We start from the raw sequence: 23,846 nt of genomic DNA on the forward strand, positions 1-23,846 counted from the left end.
AAAGAGCCTGTGCTATCAACAAGCTCCACTTAACTCAGTCAAGCCTTCCAAAGAAAGGATTACTGGGTTATTGCTTATTAATATTTTTCTAACCTCCCTTCTACTGTTACTTTAACGCTTGATTAAAGTCTAGGTGGCCAAGACAGGGTTGCTGTATAGAAAACAGACTGCGAGGGAAAATGAGACATCTAGCTTGGAAACTGGAAGTTCTGTAATAAAATATATTGTTAAACAAGCATTAACTTCTAAGGACATCTCAGCATTATCTATTCTGAAATCATTGTGACTCCCAACACCAATAAAAACACAAGAATAAATTAAGTTTCGGTGTAGTCTGCACACACTCCAGTATGACTGCAGTAGGAGAAGGCAGCCTCTTTGAGGGTCAAACTGTGCAGACAGGAGCAGTGCTGCTCTCCAGCTACAGAACACGTCTCAGTGGCACAAGAGAGAGCCTCTGATCCAGTGCTCAAACCTGGGTGCTCCTGGTCTGAGGTGGATGTCATCCACACCGTCAGGTGGGTGTAGCTTAGCATGCATTGCAAGGAACTGACTGGCTTTTTTTATTCTCTTCTTCCATTTCTCAAGGATGAAGCCAGTGAGCAGCAGCAATGATGTGGCTATGGATGCCTTAGATTTTGATCGAATGAAGCAGGTGAGTCTAAATTTTTTTGCACTTAAAGAGATTTGACAAGCTACCCATTTTCCCCCATGCATGCGCTGTACAAGCAAAACAGCTGTTCAGTCTTCTGATTTCCTCTATAACTAGGTGTTTAGGGAAGGGCTAGCCGATGAGCAGCAAGAGAGCCTAGCCTCACTGGTATTTTATCAAGATGTCTGTACAGAAACTTGCAAATAAATACGCCAGCACCTTCTGCGTCCTTCTCCTGGGAGTGCAGATGTAGCTGTTGGTAGTGCTAGGCTCTGATCGTTAGTGGAGGCGGGGGACGCAGCACAACCGTGTTAAACTTGCATTTTCTTCCACCAGTTAGAAGGAAATTCTGAGCAGCTGACTTGTGTTTTGTCTCATCAGGAAATATTGGAGGAAGTTGTAAGAGAGTTACACAAAGTGAAAGAGGAGATAATTGATGGTAAGAAAGAGAAAAATTATTATTTTTCTCATCTTTATGACTAATTTCCCATAGATAAGATGATAGGAACTGCAGAGAGTTCCCTGGAGTTTTCAAACTTCTCTGAGCAACTCTGATTTATATGCACATTTGAAGAACAAGCATCTATGTTATCTGAGCTCTGACCGCGACATTGTGTTTACATCCTTTATTTTTATGCTGTTGACGAGCATTTTCACCACCAACCTGTGAGAAATTCACTGGCCAGTATTTCTCATGGGTGGGAGGGTAAGGAAGGGCCTGCTTGTAGCCCGTGGCGTATCAATTTATCACAATCAGGGAGCGTGAAGTGATTTCTAACTAGCTGGCCACACAGGTCTGGGCTGAGAAGGGGACAGCGGTACCAAACGGAAAATCCTTCCCGAGCATCTTCTGTAGGTTTCCTATGCTTGAAGAACTATTTCAGACCTTCACTCAAATACAGCTTTCCAGATAGCCATGTATTTTTCTAATTCATTGAAAAGTGCAACAGCTGTACTGAACGTATCAGTACTTTTTTATAAATTGTTTTATAGTATGTCTAAATGTATTTTTCAAGGCCTTTACTGAAATGCACAACAAAATAACTATTTGAACCCCACATCAGGGCATATGAAGATGCATGTCCACACTCTGCACTTCTCATCTTAGATTCACACAGAAGGGGAAAAAGAGGAGACTTTAAAAGAGCTAAAATCCATTCCCTGTCCTCTTGCCCTAGACCCATGTGCTCACAAAACCACAGGGCAGTTTGCAGTTGAGGAGACCATCGCCCTTATGCTACTGTCCCAGCAGCTTGGCCTTCAGAGCCTCTGTAGTTCATTCCAGTGCAAAATAAGACATTAACATAAACCACAGATCCAACTTCTTAAATCAGTACTGCAGTTTGCAAGCAAACAGCTGACTGCTTACCCTTACTCATCCTTTTACCCTCCACTCATCCTTTTACCAGCGCGTACTTTCTGTAACTTAGCATTTTCCATCACACTGGGTATAACATAATGCATTAACTTTTTGGTTTGGTTTTCTAGCCATACGGCAGGAGTTGAGTAGAATCAGTACAACATAATGATTGCAAAGCATTTGGACGGTACTAAGAATGCTAGGAAGATCGGATCATTTCTAAGTGTACCAAGGTCATGCAAGATGGTGAGAGAGGACACCGGCACTGTCTTTGTTCTTATACTCTTTTTATTAGCAGACTCAGCACACTTTGAAGCTTGCTGCTGCCTTGGATTCGCATCATTTTAAAAGTCTTAATCTAAAGAATATTAAATTTTAAATTTCTGAATTTTTTAGATTTCATCTGACACTGCACATTGGATTTGTCAGCCTTTTTTGTATTTTGTATTTGCTTATTTAAATGTATTACCTTTCTTTTTAGTAGTAGATAAGAACACACGTGAACCATTTGCTTTTGATAGATGACTTCAAAGTAATTTTACTAGTAGTCTGCAATGTAAAATGAAGATCCTTTGCCAACAGAAATGTATTGTGGCATCACCAGAAGAAACAGAGACATGTTAGTTCTCAGCCAACAAGTTCTTTGTCTCAGAGTTATCACAATATTAAAAAAAATGGTACGTCAGTGCATCACAGTATCTGTGTTCATATTGGTAATAAACTGTTTATTGTCCACATGGCCCTGCCTTTCTTTGTTTCATTCATCGTTTGAGTGTCCCTTGGGTTGACAAAAGGCCTGAGACTCACCATGTGGTGGAAGCTGTGCTGGGATGGAGCTGCAGAGCGCAAGGAGAGAGGCTGTGCACATTACAGCTGGTGCAATGGCAAAAGCCCTGCCTTCTTTTACAAGGAGATGTGGTTCTCACCTGCCCAGTCCTCCATGTGTCACCAGCTGAGCAGCACCTCCTGCAGTCAGTCTGCAGGAACCTCAGCAATGTTTTGCCAAAGTCAGTGAAGGACGGTGGCTTGTGGCTCTTCTCAGGCCCCCCACTAACTGTCCCTCTGCATCTCCTGCCATCACTGAAAAAAACCCAGGTAAGAGCATCCACGAAATAAAGGGGAGGCATTGATGCAGAAAAAGGCCACTGAAGGCATTAGGACTGAATCAAGCTGAAATAATTGGCACAGCACTGCTGAACCAGAGGCTTCAGGAGGGTAATTTGTTACTATCTCACCGTATTTCAGTTGTTAATGTTGTGCAGGTCTTGAGCTTCACTTTCTATGAACTAAAGTCAGAGAGATAAGTGCAGGATGCCAAACACATAACAGTGCACTCCTAGTTCTATATTTCAGGTCATACAATTTTTTTCTTTCTATAGAATCATTCTTCCCACCAGTGCCATATTTGGAATTTCTGCTTGACTTAGTTTGGTGCAAGCTACATGGCAATAGTCTTTATAGCCATCTCCTTGATAACTAATAAGGTGAGAGACTGGAGTTCAGCTGTTGAAATCTATCACCTATTTTCCAAGCCCCCTGCTTTGCTTCAGGCCTTCCTGAAGAGTGTTTTAAAAGCCAGGTCCCAGGAGTAGTTTGAGGAGCAAAGCCTGGTGCAGCAGCCTAGGAGAGTTCTGTGGTTGTCCCCTTGCTCATGTTCCCCAGACCTCACGAGCATGGCAGCAGGCAGGAAAAAACTGCCTGCCCACAACAGGAGAGCCAGGAGAGGGGGCAGGGCGGAGCGTGCTTTGTAGTTACTTGTAAAGTGTTATCTGCTTTGGCTTGGAGAGTATGAGGTTGTCTTTTTTACAACATGGTTATACTGTAGATTAAATATAGGAGATGGGAGAAATTTGAATTTAATGCAATGGTGAGCTCCAGACTGAGCGTGATGTCTGTTAGCTGTTTAATGCCAGCAGGAGGTAGACAGTGGAGTAAGATTTACACATGGGAACTAAAGCAGGCAGACATTGATGTGCACCACAATACAACAACCCCAGGAGCAGGAGCCTTTCCAGAAGGAAGAACACAAAAGACTCTAATGCTCTGTTGCATATATCTCATACAGTAGCTCATGCATTTCTTCATTCCAAATCCATGTAATGGCATACCTGATAATGGCAAGTACTTTTCAAACTGCTGCCTCTCAGGTGATCACAACTGTTCTGTGAAACTCTCTCATAATCTTAATTAAGCTTCAGGAAGTTGGGGCCCGGCATGACTTATGTTTGCCTTGGAGTGTTGCATTATGCCCAAGGTCAGTAATATCCATGTTGTAATTTGGGCTGAGTGTACAGCCTGGCTACTGTGTGCCACTCTGTTAACATCAGCCACCTGCTGTAAGTGAATTTTTCTTACTTTCTTCTTCTACCTTTGCAGGCCTTGTATAATTAAGAAATAATGAGCTGAAGTTTGCACAGGGCTGTGGGAGCAAGGTGCATGGGGGTGGAAGGGGAAGCTTGGCTGATAGGGGCAGGGGAGCAGCCCTGGCATCATGAGCGCTTGGCTCATTCCCAGCTTATGGCTCCAGTGATAGGGATGTGCAGGGCAGCTTATTTGCCACAGTGGCACTGTTGGAGGCTTATCCCCTTCCGAACACTGATTCACTTGGCCTCTTGCCTCTAGAGAAGGATGTCCCTTCATGCTGGGTTTGTTGAGGGTACTGCTGCAACAGGGCAGGACACAGGCGTTTTACATCAGCAGAAATCAAAATGGGCAATAACCTCTACTCCAGCCTGTCACATAGCTGTTTGTTCCTCTTGTCTATCCTCCTGCCACAGCATTAGTGTGGCCACACAATGAAGGGGACCTGGATTAATTTTTAAGCAAAGGGCATAAAACTATACATAGCCCCAGTGTTCTTTTAACCCAGATCCATTTGCCCTGTGGTTATGAAAAAGAAAACCACACAAAACTCAACCCTTCTGCCAAGTTTACTGGTAGTGGCAAGGACAAGTGCCCACGGAGAGGGCAGGATCAGACTCAGCTTGCACCACAGATCTGCAGGCACCAGGCTTCCAAGTACTTTTCCCACTGAGCTGGAGAGGGCAGAGCAAGGGGGCTGGAGGGGCTGCCCTGGCAAAGCACAGTGGTACTGCAATGAAAATATTGATGGGAGGTAGGGTAAGAAGCAGTTGCCAACATTAGTTACCCTCTGTTTTCCCCATAGCCTCTGTGTCAGGATAGGCTAGTAATCTATAGATTCCATAGATGACTGCATCAGGGAACAGCTGAGTAAAGGAATTACAGAAAGTTCACTCTCTGTAGGAGGACAACAGTCAGATTGAGAAAGATAGCATAATCTTTATTATGGTTTTTATATTAACTTGCTGAGTTGGCCAAGCTTGCTAAGGACATGGGAAGTTGAATATGTGATTATGGAGTGCTGGCAATACTGAAGTAAATTAATATAAAAGCAAAAACACCTGATGAAGAAGTCAGTGGAGGTTCCCACACCAAAGCCTCTTCCTTTGGGAGAAAAGGCACCTGAAGAACCAGTGAAGTGTCAGAAGAAGTCCCATTCTTCTCCTTTTCCAGAAAAAGAACCAGATCAACCTGCTATCTGTTGATAGCAGGCCCTGCATCCCAAAGGATCTTGCACTGCTGAGTGAACCTGGGTATTCACCCAACTGCCAAAATCAGGCAGGTGAGGAAAGGGAAACTGAGGAGGAGGAACCCAAATTGCAGCAGGCTAGCTCAGCTGCCTGGTATGCCAGGCTAGCAAAAGGTCAGATTAACTCACTGGATCTCATGTTGTAGGTGGAAGGAATGGAACTGTTCATTGAGGAAATCAGGCTTCCTGGATGTAATAGCATACTTTGAGGAACCAAAAAGAATGCAGAATAATCCTTTTCTTCATGGATTTCCAGAAGAAAACAAAGAAAAAAAAGAAGTCATGCAGTCAGAGGGTTAGGTTGTAAAGAGAACCTTTATATATGTATTCTCTTTTAACCACTTAGTAAGGACAGAAGTAAGTTGTCAGCTTTCGAGGGTGGAAGCAAGTTACAAGATAGCACCTGTACTCCTGATGACCTAGACATTACTCTTGTTGGAGAAAGGTATGGTGATGTAAGGTTTTTCGTGATACAGAATTATTGAGGATAGCCAGAAGCTGATAGTTGGAGAGGTCAGGAAGAAAAAATTAACTTCTAGTGGATAGAAATGGCATATGAATGTTAATTGCACAAAGCAAGACACATAGAGAAAGAAAACCCCAGCTCTGTTTTTCCTTATCAGTGATGGCTTCTATATAGTTCGAGTATTATGTGCTTCCCAAATGTCAAGTCGGTGCCCCTTGAATGACAAAGGGAAAAAGTTACAATTATTCTGAAAGCAGATAGGAAGAAATACCACCACAACAACCCCGTTTCTTCACTCTTGTACACTCCCTGTACTCGTAACTCCTATTCACAGAAAGGCTTATAATATTGAGAAGACCAAGGAAGTTTATATTGGGAATATTAACAACCTTGGTAAGCAGCAATTAAATCTAGAACTTTCCCACCTTCAAAAGGATTAACAATGGAGAAAAGGATAAGAAACGTGGAGTTATGAATACTGTTGAAAAGGTGAGTGAGAAAGGACTACCCAGTTCTTCCAGGGGCATATCCACACTGCTGATCAGACAGTAACAGGAGACTAAAGGTAGGAGCTTCTCCATGTCATAGTTCAGCTCTGCCACTTAGCTACACTGAGTATTAGATCCCAAAAATAGAAATGGATTCATAAAAGGTTCAGACAAAGCTCTGGAATAAAGGTTAAACAGCAGCTGCTAAAATAATTACCAAAATGTACAAAAATATACGCATATTCCTTAATATGTACAAAATCTCTGTACTGGTCATTATCAGAAGGAAGACATTAGATCAGATAAGACATTGAGCTAAAGGCACCCTTGTGTTCTCCAGAAAGCATCATTTATTACTGCATGCCTCCCTGCTTCCACAGACCTGTGCACACAGATCATCTTCATCTAATCTGGCACAAAGAGAAACCAGTCCTAAACTACATACAGACACGTTAATACGTACGCACACCAAGCATCCTCCATTGCAGATCTAGTTTTTCCAGGTTACTTACACAAATATCATTTATTAAAAAGTATCAGTAGTCTAAAATAGTGCATTCAATGGCTTCAGTTTCCCACTCATCCGCTTGGTCTGAGGAGCACACACCAATGCTACTTCAGCACACACGTTCTTCTACTTGAAAACTCAAGTCATTCAAACAAACAAAATGCCAATGCAGCAACTAAAGCCAGTCCGTTAGTTTGCTTTTTCCAGCTTGTATAGTCTCTTAACTCTTGAATAAGGACCAATAGTGTCATCAAAAACAAAGTCCCATAGAACTCTAACCCAGCTCTGGTGATGTGGGAGGTTATCGTAATATTCTGCTGCAATCTTCTTCACCTGGAATAAGAAGAGAGAGAACAAGCTGTTTAGCTGCACAGTGTCAGGTGTGTCTCATCTTCCTATTCAGATCTGATAGCACAGCCATAACCTGAAGTTACTTGTTACTGCTTGTAAGCTTCTGAAGTTCAGCCAAATGAGATGTACTTAAATACATTTAGATACTTCTTAGCAGATTTCTGATGGAGCTTTGCCTCATAGCATCAGAATTTGAAAGATGATGGATATCTGCTTTCAGTCAGAATTATTTTCTGTTGTTTGGGAGGTAGAGGGATCTCCACAATGAGATGACTAATCCAGCCTATAATCTGCCAAGACTCCAACCCACTGTCTTTTAAGCCCTGTTCACCACTTGCAATATTCGTCCGCAGAGGGTTCCAGGTAGGAGAGAAACACCAATTGAGAAAATGGCAGAGCAGTCTTGGCTACATTTTGTTTTATTTTCTCTGTTCTGCTATCATGATGCAAATCTGAGAGACAGGGTCCTCCAGCAGGCAGAAGATGGCAGGGGCCATCTGTTCTCCTCAGTCTGGTGCTAAAAAATGCTGCAAGATTCATTATTAGATCATCAGCCTAATAAAATTTCATCCCTCTTAGAAACCCCAAAGTCTTAAGACCATTGCCATAAGAGAAGCATCGTGCATCACTGGGGGTGGCAGCTGTGGTAGGAGTAAGGCCAGAACCAAGGAACAGAGGTTTCAAACCTGGTATGTTCAGTGGACTATGAAGATGCCCAAGTTATCCATAGCCCCTGCTCCAGGTCGATGATCTGCTTTTTGAATACACTTAAAAAGCAGCAGAGTCTGCTAACTATTGTACAATTGCATATAAACTGCTTTGGCATGGTTTTATTACAGCTCCACCTCCTAGACAAACAAAACTCTATTAGAGAGCAGTTTGTCTTGCTCAACAGTATGACTCCTCTCTAAAAACCCTGCAGAATTTTAAAGCCAGCGATGCCGAGCACAGGAAAGACTTCCAGGGAAGGTCAAAAGGGTTGCACACAAATTAATTCAGGAGGAGGATATCATCACCATCGGGGGTGTAACAGTAGAATCTTAACACAGCATTTTGACTTTTTGTGAAAAAGGTAAGAATCCCAGAAAAAGTTCAGTTATAAGCCAGTACCACTCACTGCTAGTTACCTTATTAATTCAGTTTCCTAGCAGACACTGCCCTGTGAGGTAGGTTGGGTAACATACAAGTTTTGGAAAGATCTTTTACCTCTGCCCCTCAGCTGCTGCGCACCCAATGCTCATGTTATGGTAGTGCCATGTTGGATGTGGAAGATTCAGTTCAGGTCTGATTGTATTCTGCCTTTCACTGAATACCCCTGACTTCCTAATAACTCCCTACATCCTGCTCTGAAGTGTTGATCTGTACTTCAAATGTCATTCATTTTCAATGGGATTCAGACAACGTCAGCATTTCCCTTTACAGGTATTTGTTAATGACTGGAAGAAGGGTGATTTCCAGGCACTTGGGCAAGATCTCTGGAGATGCAAATTTAGTTCCTTGTGCTCCTTCTGTAACTACAGTCAGAATAATTTAATCTGGGTTTTGCATCCTACCTTCTCCCAGCTGGGTAACTGAAAGAGTTAAAGGATGAGAGAAAGGACTATTTAGACAGTAAATTCCCTTAACTCCCTTGAATGAAAGCAACTAATGACGCCTTATGGAGACACAAAGTGGGTCTCAGATCCCCAGCCCAGAAAGCTTCTCCAGTTCTGACATGGTCATTCCCTAGCATAGAGAATTCACAGACCTTCCCTCCCCACCTCTATTTTAGATGTTCTTTCTGAATTTTGACTTGCAATGGTAATTTAGTTGTCATCTATATTAGCCAAGTTCATATGGCAAGTCAACCATCCCTCTCCTACCCAGAACCCCCAGGTATTTCTTGCCCACAGAGACAAGGATCTGGACCAGATAAGTTTTCTCAGCTGGTTACATTATTCTGCAGAGCTCTTCATGATGTTAGACTCTGACCACTACAAGGGCTTCAGAAAGCCTTTCTGTATTGCACCTTGCACATAGAAGTGGAGGGCTGGATTATCAGACACTGATTCAGCTCTTATGCCCTCTGGCACCAAAAGCCACAAAAATGGCCCCATAGATGACATAGGAAAAAATGGTTTGGAGAAGAGCTAATAAATAGACTGTCTATGTTTGACTCAATAGTTTCTGTACTTTCAGCACACATTAGCAGCTCAGGTGGACACAACATACAAAGCTGAAAACTTACACTGAAATCTATTTCAAACACATATTCTGCAGTTGTATTACAGATTTAAAAGTGGCACCTAGAATACCACTATTATTGGATAATTGAGATGAATAATCAAAATACCCAGCAGTGAATTTTGAAGCAGTTCATACACACCGTATTCTGGAAGCAGGCATGTCTTGCCAGCGTCAAGTAGTGGAGGAGTTGCCTATTCACCAAGTGTATCAGTTTAGCACCTTCCTGCAGAGTACAGTGGGTGCTCATTCTGAATGAGAAGCCCAGCATGGAAACCACAAGAGATGACCAGTGGCTTGCAGTGGAGTGTTTTACCCTAGATCAGCTGCAGGACAGTGACTCACACCCACACAAAGCAGTTCTTAGCTCCTGCTTGGCCTTATGCATGGCAGCACCTTGTGCAAGGAGGCAGGCAGCACTTGCATCACTGGCAAGGTGCCTGTGCTCTGGGCAGGACAACTACATGAGATGTACAGGAACAACAGAGAGGAGAAAGTAAACTGCAATAAAATATTTGTGACAAAGGAATGGGGGAAAGGGAACATTTAATGAATGCAGTTAGAGGGAAGGCTCCAGAAAGGTTTTCTTATTTAAAAGACAAGGACGTTTTAGGTGGATGTTCCCATTTTGCTGTGACATGTCAGGAAAGAACTTTTAAAGTGGTTTCTCTTTTACAATGGATCTACGCAAATCTTTCCCCACAAAACCAGCTCATCTATTGTAATTTCTTTCAGCATCTCCATATACAAACCAAAACTATCTCCTTTTTATCCACCAGAAAATCTGAGGGTTGGGAGAGCAGAAAGTAATAGGTTTTTAGTGCAGATTTCCTTTCAAACACTACATCTGTTAAGTATGTTTGATGCTGGAAGAGTTATCCTCTGTGTTGCATTCTGAGTGCAGTACAAAACTTGTGGATGGCAGTTTCCAGGTAGTTTCCTGTCTTGTCTGTCTAATAAATTTGTTTTCATACCATGTCTTTTCCTTTTCTCACAAGCTTAATGAATAACTAATTTGTCTCCAGCAACATTGCAGTTTTTATTCCAGTTTGTAGGAAGAGTACTGAGGTCCGCCTGCTGTCCCCTTCCACCATAAATTCATTAAATCCTTCAGATAATGAAGAACAGATCTTTTTACTCATTTGGTAAACAATGCAGTATTCTATATTTATAAGGCTTCAGGCAAAGATTAATCTAGTAATAAGTCAGTGGGATTTTTTTTAAAGCAAGTCTCTCGTAATGTTAAATTTCATGGTCTCTTCAGTAATCTCATTATGCTCGTGAGACAAGTTCTTACTGCACACTCATGTCCCTCATCTTTAATATCTATAAGCTTACAGCACAGCCTAATTCTTCCTTTTCCAAATCTGCCGTGCTCCTGGGGTAAAGGTCTTTCCAGTGGCAAACACATTACTCAGAACATTCTGAGACACCTGTAACAAAGGACAAAGCTGAACTTACTTTACTGATAAGCAAGTGGAAGAGCCAGTTACTTTCCAAGATTAAAATCCAGTTATTCTCTGATCCTCTTCCTCCTTTGCTCTCAGTCATGCAGGAATCAAATAAAGAACTTCATTACACTTTCTACTTCCCAATAACTCAAAATCCAAATAGCTACACTGAGAGGTCATCAATACTACACAATTCAACTATTAGAAGTTCAAATGCCTAAGAGACTAGATCTGAAAAGACTAGACCTTTACTAAGTGAAGAATTTGCTGGAAGTTTAAGCATAGGAGAGCAAGAGGAGCTTTCTACCCTTACCTGTTAAAAGGTTCAAACATTAAAGCAATCCAGAGATAATATGTTCCCTTATCTCCTTCCACCAAAGAGGCACAGAATTTTTCTTCTCAATTTGCAGAAAAGAATAACTAACTTGTTTCAATGGACAAAGGTTTTTCTATAGTAACTGTTTTGTCAAAGGATTTTCACTTCATAATAAGTTTTCACTTGTAAATGATCACTCAAAGACAAAGTTTTTGTATAGTTCTGTCAGGCAAAACCAAATTACAAGCCTGATACCTCCTCCACCAGCAGGGCAAGTCTCAGTTTCCCAAGAGATAGAAATATATGAACACGAGCACATAAAACTCAGCTATTAATTCTATTCTCTTTACACAAGAGGGTAGACACTTTCAGCTGCTGCAGTGCCTCGAGGAATTAGGCTGAACTATTTGTGATGTGGGTAGGGAAGTGCTTTTCAGGTCTCAGCCAGGTCTGGAGCAACAGTCCCAGCAAGTTCAATTAGTCACTCACTTCCCTCGTATAAGCTAGAGGCCTAAACTCCTTCTATTCTATTTGCATTTCAGTAATCTAAGCCTATCTAACAAGTTTGAACATTTGAAGCTAAACCTAAGCTCATACGCTTCCCAGCCAAGCTATCAGGTGTATCAGCAATGGGAGCACTTGACAGGAGAACTTCACATGTGGATGTGGGCTGCTTTACCAGAAATGGCCAGCTTCTCCAGGACAGACCTCCAGTTGTGAGGGAGCTGTGTTAAAAAAGAAATGCAGGCTATTTAGAGGCTCCCCATGCTCTTCTGTACAACAAGAAGATCTCCTCTTGTTTTGAATCTCCTCTCAGTCAGTGATGAAGAAGAGTGAACCATAAAGCGGGGTTTGCCTGGACATACCTTTATAAAAGTTCTATGAGTTATGCAGTAGTGGGAAAGGCACAACTCCTGAACCTCAGCCTCCTCAGCTCTACCTCCACCTCATCAGGATGTTACAGTAGTAGTCCCACCTTTGCACCAGACCAGAGACAGAAGAGGTTTCCTTCCTACCATGCCAGAGGATTGGTATGTAGGAGTAGTACTTTCAAGTCAGGTCCCTCTAACACTGTGAGCACCTGCTGAGGAATCCTTGTATTAATGCCCAGAAGAGCAGCTACGTACCTGGAGGGAGACTGAAAACTATTCCTAGACACCTGGGCTTTGCAAATTTGATTCCCACAACTGATAAAATGTAAACAAAACAGGAATTGACTTTCAAAAGAGGAAAGCCACAGCACTTTCCCAATGACAAATCAGGCATCCTCACTTTCTTTGGGTGGGGCAGCAGAGCTAAAACAAGTCATATAGAGAAGGGGTTTATTTTCTAGTGCTATTTGTGTCAGGCTGGAACATGCCCCGATACTTACATTATCTCAAAAATAGAAAGATTTTTATTTGATGTTAATCAAGCAATATAGTTAGCAGATTGATCATCAGACAAACTGCAAATAGTAATTGCCACCTGCCTCGCTTTAGATGGGCTTTTAAAATTTCAAAGAGATGAAATCTGGTGGCTGAGGGAAGGAAACGAAGAAATTTAGAGCATTGTTGGAGAACTCTGTCATGCAAAAAGTATTCCTCAAGCTCTCTGAGGCTCAGATGTTCTTCTTTCCATCAAATAAACTAAATAGTACAGCAGTTTGGTAGCCATTTCTCTCAATCTCTTGCTTAAAATGAAAGAATTAGAAACAAATGCAAAAATTTTCTTTTTTTTTACCCCTTCTTATTCTATTTTTTTTAATCAATCCATTGATGTGATTCAGAGTGATTTCTTTGAGACAGTTTAGCAGCTTTTATAAAAATCCAATTCACTCGTGCTTCCGCCATACTTACCATTGGCAGTCTGCATCCAGGAATGCTGGGAAAGTCATGATGCTCCATGTGGTAGCCTACATTAAAGGTGAGCCAGTTCAGAGGTCCATAATAAGAGTATGTCTCATAGCCTTTTAAGAACATGTAGTGTTCTGCTATGAAGTGCCCAGAAATTGGATGTACACCCAGGCAAAGAATTGTACCTGCTATTAAGTAAATAATAGGTTTGAGACCCCAAAGGTAGTAAATGATAAGATCTATAGAAAACTGGACAAAAGCATTAAAAATTTCCATCTGTGTAATTGCTTTGGGGTTCACATATAGTGGTCTCAGACTGTAGAATAGTGGCTGGAGGAAAAGCCAAAGCAGTTTTCGAAGTGGCGTACAGAAGAACCAGCCCTCAAAGTCAGTGGGAATATCCACATCCAAGCTGTCCCCACCAAGGTACCGATGATGGTCAATGTGGTATTTCTTGAAGGAGGCAGAATAAGGGATGCCAACTGGCAAGTTGGCAAAGACTGCAAACCATCGGTTCCACTTGGTTCGCTTATTCCCAAAGGCAACATTGTGTGAAATATCATGAATGGCTAGAGTCAGAGAATGGTTGATGCAACCCCCAAAAGCATAAGCCCAGAAGAAAATCCATTTCCAAGATAAGTCTTTCACCAGGTAGCATGCTAGAAACTGCATGAAAACCATTCCAGATACAATCCACTTCAAATGTGGATCTGGTCCCATGAGAGTCTTGATCTCTGGATACTTCGCTAAAGGGGAAAATGCAGAGAAAACCTCATTAGATCACAGTTAGGCAAATATAATCACCTCTAGCACTCTATTTTTAACCATACATTTCAAGTCCTAGTTTTATAAAGTGGCAATTCCAGAGTGGGCTTGCCACTACAGTGAAAGCTTTATTAATGTATGAGCTCCATTCCCTTCATGTTGTTGTGATTTACATTAATACATACTCACACACATATATACACACACACATACATAAAAGAAAATAAGATTTACCCTGATGGTCAATACATGGCATCATGTGCCTTCGCAAGGATGAGCAATAGTATGCCAAAGCCCACCAGATTTAAGCTCTAAGAAGCACCTTCTGTCAAGTTTTTTATTTCCCTTTTTATTTTGCCCAATCCAGTTGCTATTCCCCACAAGAGATAAAACTGCCATCTTTATAGCCCTTTTCATACTGTTGCTTCAGACACATTAGCAGTGGAAGAGGGCTGAGCAGCAGGCTCGCCAGGTTTTGCTCTGTGGTTAGAACACAAATATAGCATTAAAAAAAGGAAAATTTTAAGTATTTGAGTGCTCACGAGTGCTCCACAACACAAATAACTTTTTACACATGGTAACACCACAAAATGGCAGTCATACTATCAGGAATGTTTAAGAGAGAGAAAATTTTTCTCAGTTCCCATTTATTAGCCTGTCACATAAACAACCACACGACAGCGTCATGTGGCCTCACACATACTACGATAAAGCACCACAAAAACATAGGCTAAGCCTGTCAGGTCTGACCTGTGTCAGAACACGACCAGCTTAGTCATCTTCAGTTCTACGGGCCATTCATTTGTCCTTGTAAGAAAACCAAAATATACAGAAATACAGCTTTTCTTGTAGGTGCTGTTCATCACTTCAGGTGTCTCCCTTACAAAACCACATCTTACTTCCAGTATTAACTTGACATTATTTTTTCCACTGTTTCATGGCTTTTACCCATGCACTGGCCTCCCTCCTTTCACTCACACTCCATGTTACTCAACAATTACAGCTTATACAGAGAAAACTGTAGGTCAAGTCACTCCTTCTGAACCCTGAGGTTACACAGTGTGTCCCTGTAAGTTTGATAGGCCCGTTTTATGAATAGAAAAGCAAATATCATTTGCCTGTTACTGCATGGTACCAATGCAGTAAAAGCAGATTATAATAATTTGCATCTATGCAGCTGTATACACTATAAACAAACGTGGGAGACGACACACAAAACTTCATGTGACCTTGAAGGCAGTGGCAGGTAGTGACTGCAAGACACAGAGAGGGTTTTCACAGAAGTGAACCCAGACCAGTTTGCAGAATTGCAGAGAGATGAAGCAGTACTTAAGGAAGCAGGTTGATGTGGCCAGGCTCTGCAACCATCCTAACAACTTTTGAGCCTGCTGGCCAACTTCAACGCAGCTTAACAGAGGTTAGAGACAAAGCTTAGATGGGTTTTGCAGAAGATGAGGAAAGGGATATTCTTAATTCTTCCCCTTGTGAGGACAATGGAGAAAAATCACCATAAGGAGCATTCTGGCATAGGAGAGATTTTTCTAAGTGGTGGAAAAGCTCTAGTAAATGTTCACATCTTTCTAAAGTCGGCCAAACTTTTTGATAAAAATATCTGGAAAGCCCTCAGGTTTTGCTTTTGCTGTTTTGTTTTTGCTATTTTTGTAATTAGTTTTTATGTTAGAAATTCTAGTATGCTAGAAAAGGTCCTCTTGTACGTAGAGAGGTATATCCATGCTAAATAATAACTTGATATAATGACCTCGTAAAAATATTTGTAAGAGACATAATTTTACATTGTTTAAAGTCCTGATTAGAGGCATCTATTCAAAACCCAGAAAACCCTTTAATAAATCAAGCCACCTCAAATTTCCAGTCATGCAGTCGGTTGAGGTAGGTTTCTGCAGTCACCAGAAGAGATGAGGAGATGTAGACCAACCAAATCAATTCCTCAAACTGGTCAAATTCAGATCACTTTGACCAAAAGAAGTTTTAATGGGATGGGAAAATGACTAAGCAAAGCTTTTTATTGTAGTTCAATTATTGCTTTGCACCTATTTCTTTTTGTTGCAGGTAACAAGGATGACAGATTACATTTAAGAGATTTCAGAGTAGTAACCGCCAACCAGCAGCAATAACGTCTGCAAGCAGGAATCCAGGCAGGCTGCATTTCTTGCAGGTGACAGCTATTAAGTAACTAGGGTTTAATATTAAATTGAACACATGATTAACTCCTCTCCAACAGTAAATTTCTGCATACTAGTTAAACCAGAATACTATGTCTGTTTATCATTAAAACTGATAAACCCTTCCTGTTTTCAGGGCATAGAAAAACCTCCAGGAGGCTGACAGGTGGGGCTATGAGGTTCATTGGAAGCTAAAAGCCCTGCTGGTGTTGCTGCCTGGCAAAGACTTTTTGGTTCAGGAATGCTTCACACACAAAATGTTTAATGTTGACCCTTTCAAAACTTGAGGCCAAGCACTTTTCAGCAAGACACATTTAATCTCAGATTAAGTGATCCTAATGGCTGCATTTTACATATAATATGCTGGCACAAAGGTGTACTCATTTTTCCCCTCATCTTCATGCCTTGAAGTTAGCTGAAGGTATCCTAGTACGGCAAGATAGAACACCTAGAATTGAAAAACCTGGACAACGCTGTTAGGCTGCTGTGACAAGTGTCTGTAGGTGATCAGCTGGTCTGTGCAAACCAAGGCTGTATGAACCAGCTCCCTGCCATCTGCACCTCCCAAAGGCAACAGAGAATCAGAGATGGGACTACTACACAGTGCTCAACCAAGAGTCCTAAAGGACTACGAGACTTGTGGCAGCCATCCAATAAAGACCACCTTTGTTTGCTGTGCATGGCACTTGGAAAAGTAAACAGATGCCTACTCTCCACTCCTGAGATTGCTAGAGCTTCACAGTATGAGGCATCTGCCCAAAAGCTTTCATCATGCTGCTGCTTCCTAAATTGATTGTGTTTTGTTCTTTAGCACTTTTCAATTATAACAATGACCAGCTTCTATATAACCAGAGTCTGTTGCTTCCCAACAAGCACTGGGTCAGGGCAAATATATGACAATAGCCATAAAATGTAATCTGTAATGAGTTCTTCATTATGTACAACCATGCATGGAGAGGGAACAGGAACAGAACGGCTATTCTAGATAAAGGTGGAGGTGGGCGAGGGAAGACAAAAAAAATTCCCACAAAGGTATGTAGCCAAATAGGACCATGCTCTTTAGAGTACAACAGGACCAGGACAGCTCCAACTACTCTGATGTCTTCACAGCACATTCTCCAACCTCCAGCTTGTTGGGACAGGCTGTTAGCTCAGCCTGGCAGACCACTTATCCATACATTCTGCTCTCCACCTGTCCATTGTACTGCCATTCAGACGGGAGGATACTGGTGTAGATGTGTAGCAGTGCAGAGGCGTGACATTTCTGTCACAGCACACCACAAATGCAATGCAAGCACTTTAGTAGCAATAGTATCCACTTTTGCGAGTAGATGTAGCTAAATATTCTGCCCAAACAGCTCTGCAGTCTCTATACTGTAGCATCAGAGCAGCTGAAATCTGCACCACAATGATGAAAGACAGCATTTCATGCTTGTACAACAAAGTGATGAAAGAATAGCAGTCAAGAGAGAAGAAAAACTGAAAGTATATTTTCAGAAACAACTTATTTACTGAATTAACATTTCACAGAGATCACTCCACTGTTGTGTGTAACTATCACTCACCATTCTAGAGGCATGCCTCACTCTGAAATACTACTGACAAACTAATCTGCACATTTTTCCCTTGATGCTTCTCTCTGGATATCCAGGAGCACTCACAATAGCCCTACAGTGATCCTCAGTTAGTAAGTAATTGTTCCTGGAGAAGCCATGAGTCACTACATCCTGGTGTTCCTCCTCCTTGGGAGACAGAGACTATCTTGCTTTGGAAACTCACTCATCCTCTATTTCCACTGACAATGCTCCCAAGATAACTCAGGAGAGACACAGTTGTATCTCAGTGATGACACCAGATGAAATTTCTCATTGATGTGACACCACATACTTGACACTTGCACATTTTGGCATATACAGGATTTATATGTGTGCAAGAGCGGGAGCTGTCCACAAACATAGAGGTGGTGGAGGTTTAAAGGAGCAGCAGCCCTGCCCACATCCTTGAGACAACAGCAATAACAAGAGAAGAAATATAATTTCTTCATCTTCCTTTATTTTGACCACAAGTGCAGCATACAAGTATAGTGAAAGTGGAGATGTTACTCAGTACAACAATTTTAGAAGGCCAGTTAAAAAGAAGGGCAAAGGTGGGGACGAGGAATATCTCTGCAACACTGGTGCTGTCCTGGACTATGTTCTATCAACTAGGAGTCCTGCCAGAACAAATAATAGACAACAAGCACGGGATGTTAGCTGTACTATGCCATGCCCTAAGCCGGAGCTAGGATTTGTAACAAAAAAATAAACAAAAGAAGTCAGTTTACTGACGTGATAGTGTTTTGACTTTTAGCAGCTCTGCTCATGAACAGCACAGCACACTTGAATCCTCAGTACAGGAAAGACATGGACCTGTTTGAGCTGGTCCAGAGAAGGGCTGCAAAAACTATCAGAAGACTAGAACACCTCTCCTATGAGGAAAAAGCTGAGACAGTTGAGATCATTCAGTCTGAAGAAGAGAAGGCTTTGGGGTGACCTTATTGAAGACTTTCAGTACCAAAAGGGGGCTTATAAGAAAGCTAGAGAAAAACTTTTTAGCAGGACCTGTTGCAACAGGGCAAGAGGCAATGGTTTTAAACCAAAAGAGGGTAGATTTAGACTAGATATAAGAAAGAAAATTTTTATCATGAGTGGGGTGAAACACTGTAGCAGGTTGCCCAAAGAGGTGGTTGATGCCCCTTCCCTGGCAACCTTCAAGGTCAGGTCAGATGGGGCTCTGAGCAACCTGATCTAGTGGAAGTTCATTGCAGGAAGGTTGGACTATATGACCTTCAAAGGTCTTTCCAACACAAACTACTCTATGATTAATTTAAACCCTATATGAGCTAGAACACAGGCAGGACACACACAGAAGACAGCGGGCATGACAAAAGCTTCTGGCTTTGTGCAATCTCCTGCTCCCTTCAGCACGCAGACTAAGTAGAAACACTTTTGGCCCAGCTAAATACACTGAAGTTTTATATATCCACTGTGCAAAACCAAGGCTCTTAATCTTCTATTTGCCACCCACAAGATCCTAAACTGCTCTGTGCTAGCTGTTCCAAGGGAGCTTGTTAACCCAGAAGTGGTCATCAGAGGCAAAGCACTGCAGTGGTGCCACACTAGCACTAGCACATCACTATGACAGCAGCCACAACCTGTTTGTTTATTAGCTGGTTCAGAGTAAAGAGAGGTAGGAATGCCAGAAAAAGGGCTTCCATTTTCCTCTGAGACAAAAACCTGCATGGAGTAAACTGATGCCTTCAGTTGCACTTAATACATTTTCAGCAGAAGTCCACAACCACTTAAAACAGTGACTTTCTGATCATGTGATTCATTTTATAGGTGATCCCCACAGGGAACTGGCATGAACACAGAGATAGCAGCTATTCTGAATGCACTCTTCAGAAAACATGCACATCAGTGGCAGCACTGTGCCTACATACTGCAGCATAAAGGGGAAAGATTCATAGTTTCTTTGCCAGAAGCATATGCAATTCACAGCTTTGATTTAAGCTAAGGAGATATGCATCTTGCACATTTCAGTAGATACAATTTACCAGAATTTTCATAAGCGTGAGGTTTAAATAGGAAACAGCAGAGTCAGCTGGAAGAAATAACAGACTAATCTCTAAATAAGTGAGCAGAGATCAAAGTTATTATACTCAAATTAGCTAAATGCTAAAATAAAATGGATTTTGGCTTTTTTTGTTCTGTTCTACCCCCAAGCCCACCCAGGCTAACATCTCAGCCTTTCTAAAGGATAAGGTACATAGAAAACACTGGTACCAGCTCTACTCCAAAATCATTTGCCAAAAAAATCCAACTCTACAATTATTAATTATTCTTGGATATTACATCACATTCAGATGCTCCTAGTCTGCCCTGAGCAACACTGATTCAGCCTTCATCCTCAGGAGCAAACAGGGGTTTCCCTAAGGATCCTGTGAGGCAAGACATTTTCTGACCAAGCTACAGTAATTTTGTGAAGTTAGATCCAACCCACAGCACAAACATGATCTCACTCTTTCCATGCCACAACACATTGCTCACTGCTTCCATTTGGAAAATTGTTTACAGGTGAAATTACCATTCACTGTGTGCCTATGGTGTTACCAGCATACGAGCAATGATTTTTTCACCTTCTCTTAAGACTGAAAAAACCACCAGCACTTCTTATTGTGTAAGACCATAGTTCTACAAGCGTTTGTGATCCAACAGACCCTTACCTCCACTAAAAAGAAGTAGAAATTCACCTTCTACCAGAAGTAGGTATCTCCTCCGTGTTATACACAGTTACTCACTCTCCCTTCAGTAGCATTCATGTAACTACACTGCAAAGCTAGGCAGATCCAGATGAAAAAAAACTAACATCTAAAGGTTAGCTTTTAGCTAGGTCTTTGTCTAACACGGCTCACTACAACATTACATAAATGTCAGCCCCAACACAAGACAGTAACAGGCTTTTCATAAACAAGAGGGTGAGAGAACAGCCACAGAACAATTCAATTTCATAAACTCAAAAGTGCAAATAATGTGTTCGGGAACATGAATAACGTGATCAAGGTCGAAGTGCCAGCTTGGCAACAGACTTCCACTGTAACTTAGAAGCAGATGGCACCTAGATAGTGCCAAGCACAAGATACATTTTAATACCTAGAGTCAAAGAGAAAAATACTACAAAAAGATAAGAGGGAAAGTATCACTGCTTCCTCGTGCAAAATATTGATCTATTCGCTGGTAAAATGATAGATGTTAGGAATCACATCTCTAGTAGATTCACCTACTGTAACAGCATCCTGCCATAAGCTACCTTCCAGCCAGCCCAGTTGATGTATAGAGCTCATAGCTCTGCTCCTCAACTGGAACAAGTTGCCCAGAGAAGCTGTAGATGCCTGGCATCCCTAGAAGTGTACAAGGTCACATCAAGCAGAGCTTTGAGCAACCTGAGCTAGTGAAAGATGTCCCTGCCTGTGGTAGTGGATTGGATTCACAGAGCTATCATTCAGACATATTGTCACCAACTACAAAAGTCTTATAGACACCTGAACTACCCTCAAGCCAGGACATAAACATTTGTGATGGACCATTATTGTATCTCAGTTACTCTATATTGGGGCAACAGCTCAAGGAGACACCACTTATGTAGAAAGAAACAGTCTTACGTGCTTGTCAGTTTGCTCGTATTTTTTTTCCTAATGGATAATTTCAATTTGCATTTAAATCCAAGTAGCCATGCCTGAGAGAGACCAGCATTTCAAAAAACCTGCAGCCTAAGCAGAAAACAATCAAGTTCCAGTGCTTAGCAACTAAATCATTAATCTCTTGGGAAGATAATACTTCCTTTGCCACCATGGAATACAGTCCCCAAGACATTGCTGTACACCAAAACGTAAAATGTGTGGGTATTTGTAGATACTTGTTTCTATGTGTGTGAGATTCTTACAATGCACTCCAGCTCAATGGATACTAGACACTTTGGTAAGTACATACTCAAGATACCGGGGGGTGTTGACCCTCAGGCTTTGAATAATACAGTGACGATATCACATGTCATATCATGATAGTTTCAATAACTTTAGGTAACATTTTGGTATTCATGACACTAGTTTCATGGCCCATTCTCCTCTGTCAGACACAGGCACAGGTTGTTCTGCCTGCATCTTCCATGACTCTCTCTCCACACTGTGTTTCTTCTACGCCTTTCCTTCTGCTCCCTCAGCTGAGCAGGGGAGCTGCAGAGAAGGAGAGCGACCTTGATTCCAGACGCTCATTCTGAACCCAAAGAAAGTGGGAGCAAAACCTCTGCAAGTATGCAGCTGAAAGGACCTAAAGAGAGAGCTCACTTTGGCAAGGATAAGGTAGTCCAACCACTCCAGTACCACCTTGCAATGCAACTTCCATCATGGCATGCAGTTCCCACTCTACAGGAAGATCAGGAAAGCGAGAGACTAGCAAGGGGAGAGATCCACCATACACACTCCTACTCATAGCTCACCGAAACATAGTCCCCTTGAACTGAAAGCATGAATAGTATGCATCATTTTATATAATGAGATCATTTGATTTTCTATCATGATTACATAGTAAAGTACTTATTATTTTATTGGATATAATTCAAATCTGGACCAGGATACTCCACCAACACAACTATACTGGAAATGTTTCTGTAATTCTGAACTAATCTAATACATAGTGAAAGAATTAAGAAACCACATCTAGTTATCGTATCCCCTCCACAGAAGCTCAGCCACAAATGCCAGTATCTTCCTTTGTAAGGGATCCTGGAAAACTTTAGTCTACTGAGGAGAGGAAGACAGGAGAGGGAAGAAGGAAAAAGAACCCCAAACAATCCAAATAAAAACAGCCAAAAAAAAAAATCTTATTCATAAAACATCAAAAGATATTTGCAGGAGATACATGGAGAGGAGGGTGCTGGCCTCTTCTCCCAAGTGACAGGGGACAGGACGAGAATGGCCTCAAACTCCGCTAGGAGAGGTTTAGGCTGAACATTAGGAAAAAATTTTTCACAGAAAGGGTCATTGGGCACTGGAACAGGCTGCCCAGGGAGGTGGTTGAGTCACCTTCCCTGGAGGTGTTTAAGGCACGGGTGGACGAGGTGCTGAGGGGCATGGGTTAGTGTTTGATAGGAATGGTTGGACTCGATGATCCGATGAGCCTCTTCCAACCTGGTGATTCTGTGATTCTGTGTCCGAGAAGGGAAGGCAGGAGCGCGCCCTGTCCGTGTCCAGCAGCGGGACCTGCCGCTCCCTCGCGAATCCCCCCCCCCGCTGATGTTGTCGCCCCCCGGGACGCCGGCAGCGTCGCCCGCCCGAGGGCTCCCAGCCCCGGCACCGCCGCCCCCCGCACCGCCCGCCGAGCCCCCCACCCCGGGCTCCGCTCACCGCCCGCTGCCCGCGGAAGGCGGAGCGGTGCCGGGACAGTCCGGGATGGCAGCATCCCCTGAGGAAAACGCCCGTCCGAGCCCCCGAGCCGAGCCGCAGCCCCCCCGGGCACGGGCTCCCTCGCACCTCCCCGCGCAGCGGCGCCCGCTCCGAGCCCTCCGACCTACCCAGAATCTCCTTCCTGCGCCGCGTGTGGGGCTGCTCCGTGTAGACCCACTCGAAGTCCCCGCGGGTGACGCGATTCCCCATGGCTCCCGCTGCGGCTCCCGCTGCGCCCCGCGCTGCTCCGCGCTGCCCTTTTAGCTCGGCGCCCGGCGGCCCCGCCCGCCCCCTGCCCCCGCCCCGCCGCCCGCGGGCACCGGGCTGAGCCCTCGAGGGGCTGCGGGGCAGGTGGGGCGCGACCGAGGCTGGAGAGGCGGCGGAGGTGGCCGGGGAGGTGCGTGGAGCGGGAGGGGGGTCGCGGGGCTGCTGGCATCGCTGGGGGCTCAGCACAGCAAGGACAGCCTTGGGATTCGGGAGGATGGCCGGTCCCTGCGCACTTCCCGACAAGGATTTTGGAAAGCGAGGGGAGTCCAAACACTATAAATCACACGACAAATCAGAATGACGTATGAGGACAGGCTGAGAGAGTTGGGGTTGTTCAGCCTGGAGAAGAGAAGGCTCCGAGGAGACCTTAGAGCGACCTTCCAGTGCCTGAA

General features: G+C 43.0%; 2 protein-coding genes across 3 annotated transcripts in view; one reads left to right on the top strand and one right to left on the bottom strand.

The window, feature by feature from the left end:
* EVL (Enah/Vasp-like) overlaps positions 1–2,751 on the top strand; it is a 160,946-nt gene extending 158,195 nt beyond the window's left edge. For both annotated transcript variants that reach the window (XM_069858821.1, XM_069858822.1), the window contains 3 exons: positions 589–655; positions 1,034–1,091; positions 2,141–2,751. In XM_069858821.1, the coding sequence (XP_069714922.1) occupies positions 589–655; positions 1,034–1,091; positions 2,141–2,178 (163 nt within the window). In that variant the 3' untranslated portion in view covers positions 2,179–2,751. The remainder of the gene's footprint in view (positions 1–588; positions 656–1,033; positions 1,092–2,140) is intronic.
* A 4,450-nt stretch (positions 2,752–7,201) lies between these two features.
* Positions 7,202–23,459, bottom strand: DEGS2 (delta 4-desaturase, sphingolipid 2). The gene is made up of 3 exons (XM_069857070.1): positions 23,316–23,459; positions 13,264–14,006; positions 7,202–7,417 (listed from the first exon to the last, which is right to left on the bottom strand). Exons 1-3 carry the CDS (start codon positions 23,395–23,397, stop codon positions 7,274–7,276), a joined length of 969 nt encoding a protein of 322 aa, XP_069713171.1. The 5' UTR covers positions 23,398–23,459; the 3' UTR covers positions 7,202–7,273.
* Positions 23,460–23,846: the final 387 nt, after the last annotated feature.

The sequence above is a fragment of the Phaenicophaeus curvirostris genome, chromosome 5, assembly GCF_032191515.1.
Source record: "Phaenicophaeus curvirostris isolate KB17595 chromosome 5, BPBGC_Pcur_1.0, whole genome shotgun sequence".
Taxonomy (NCBI): Eukaryota; Metazoa; Chordata; class Aves; order Cuculiformes; family Cuculidae; genus Phaenicophaeus; species Phaenicophaeus curvirostris.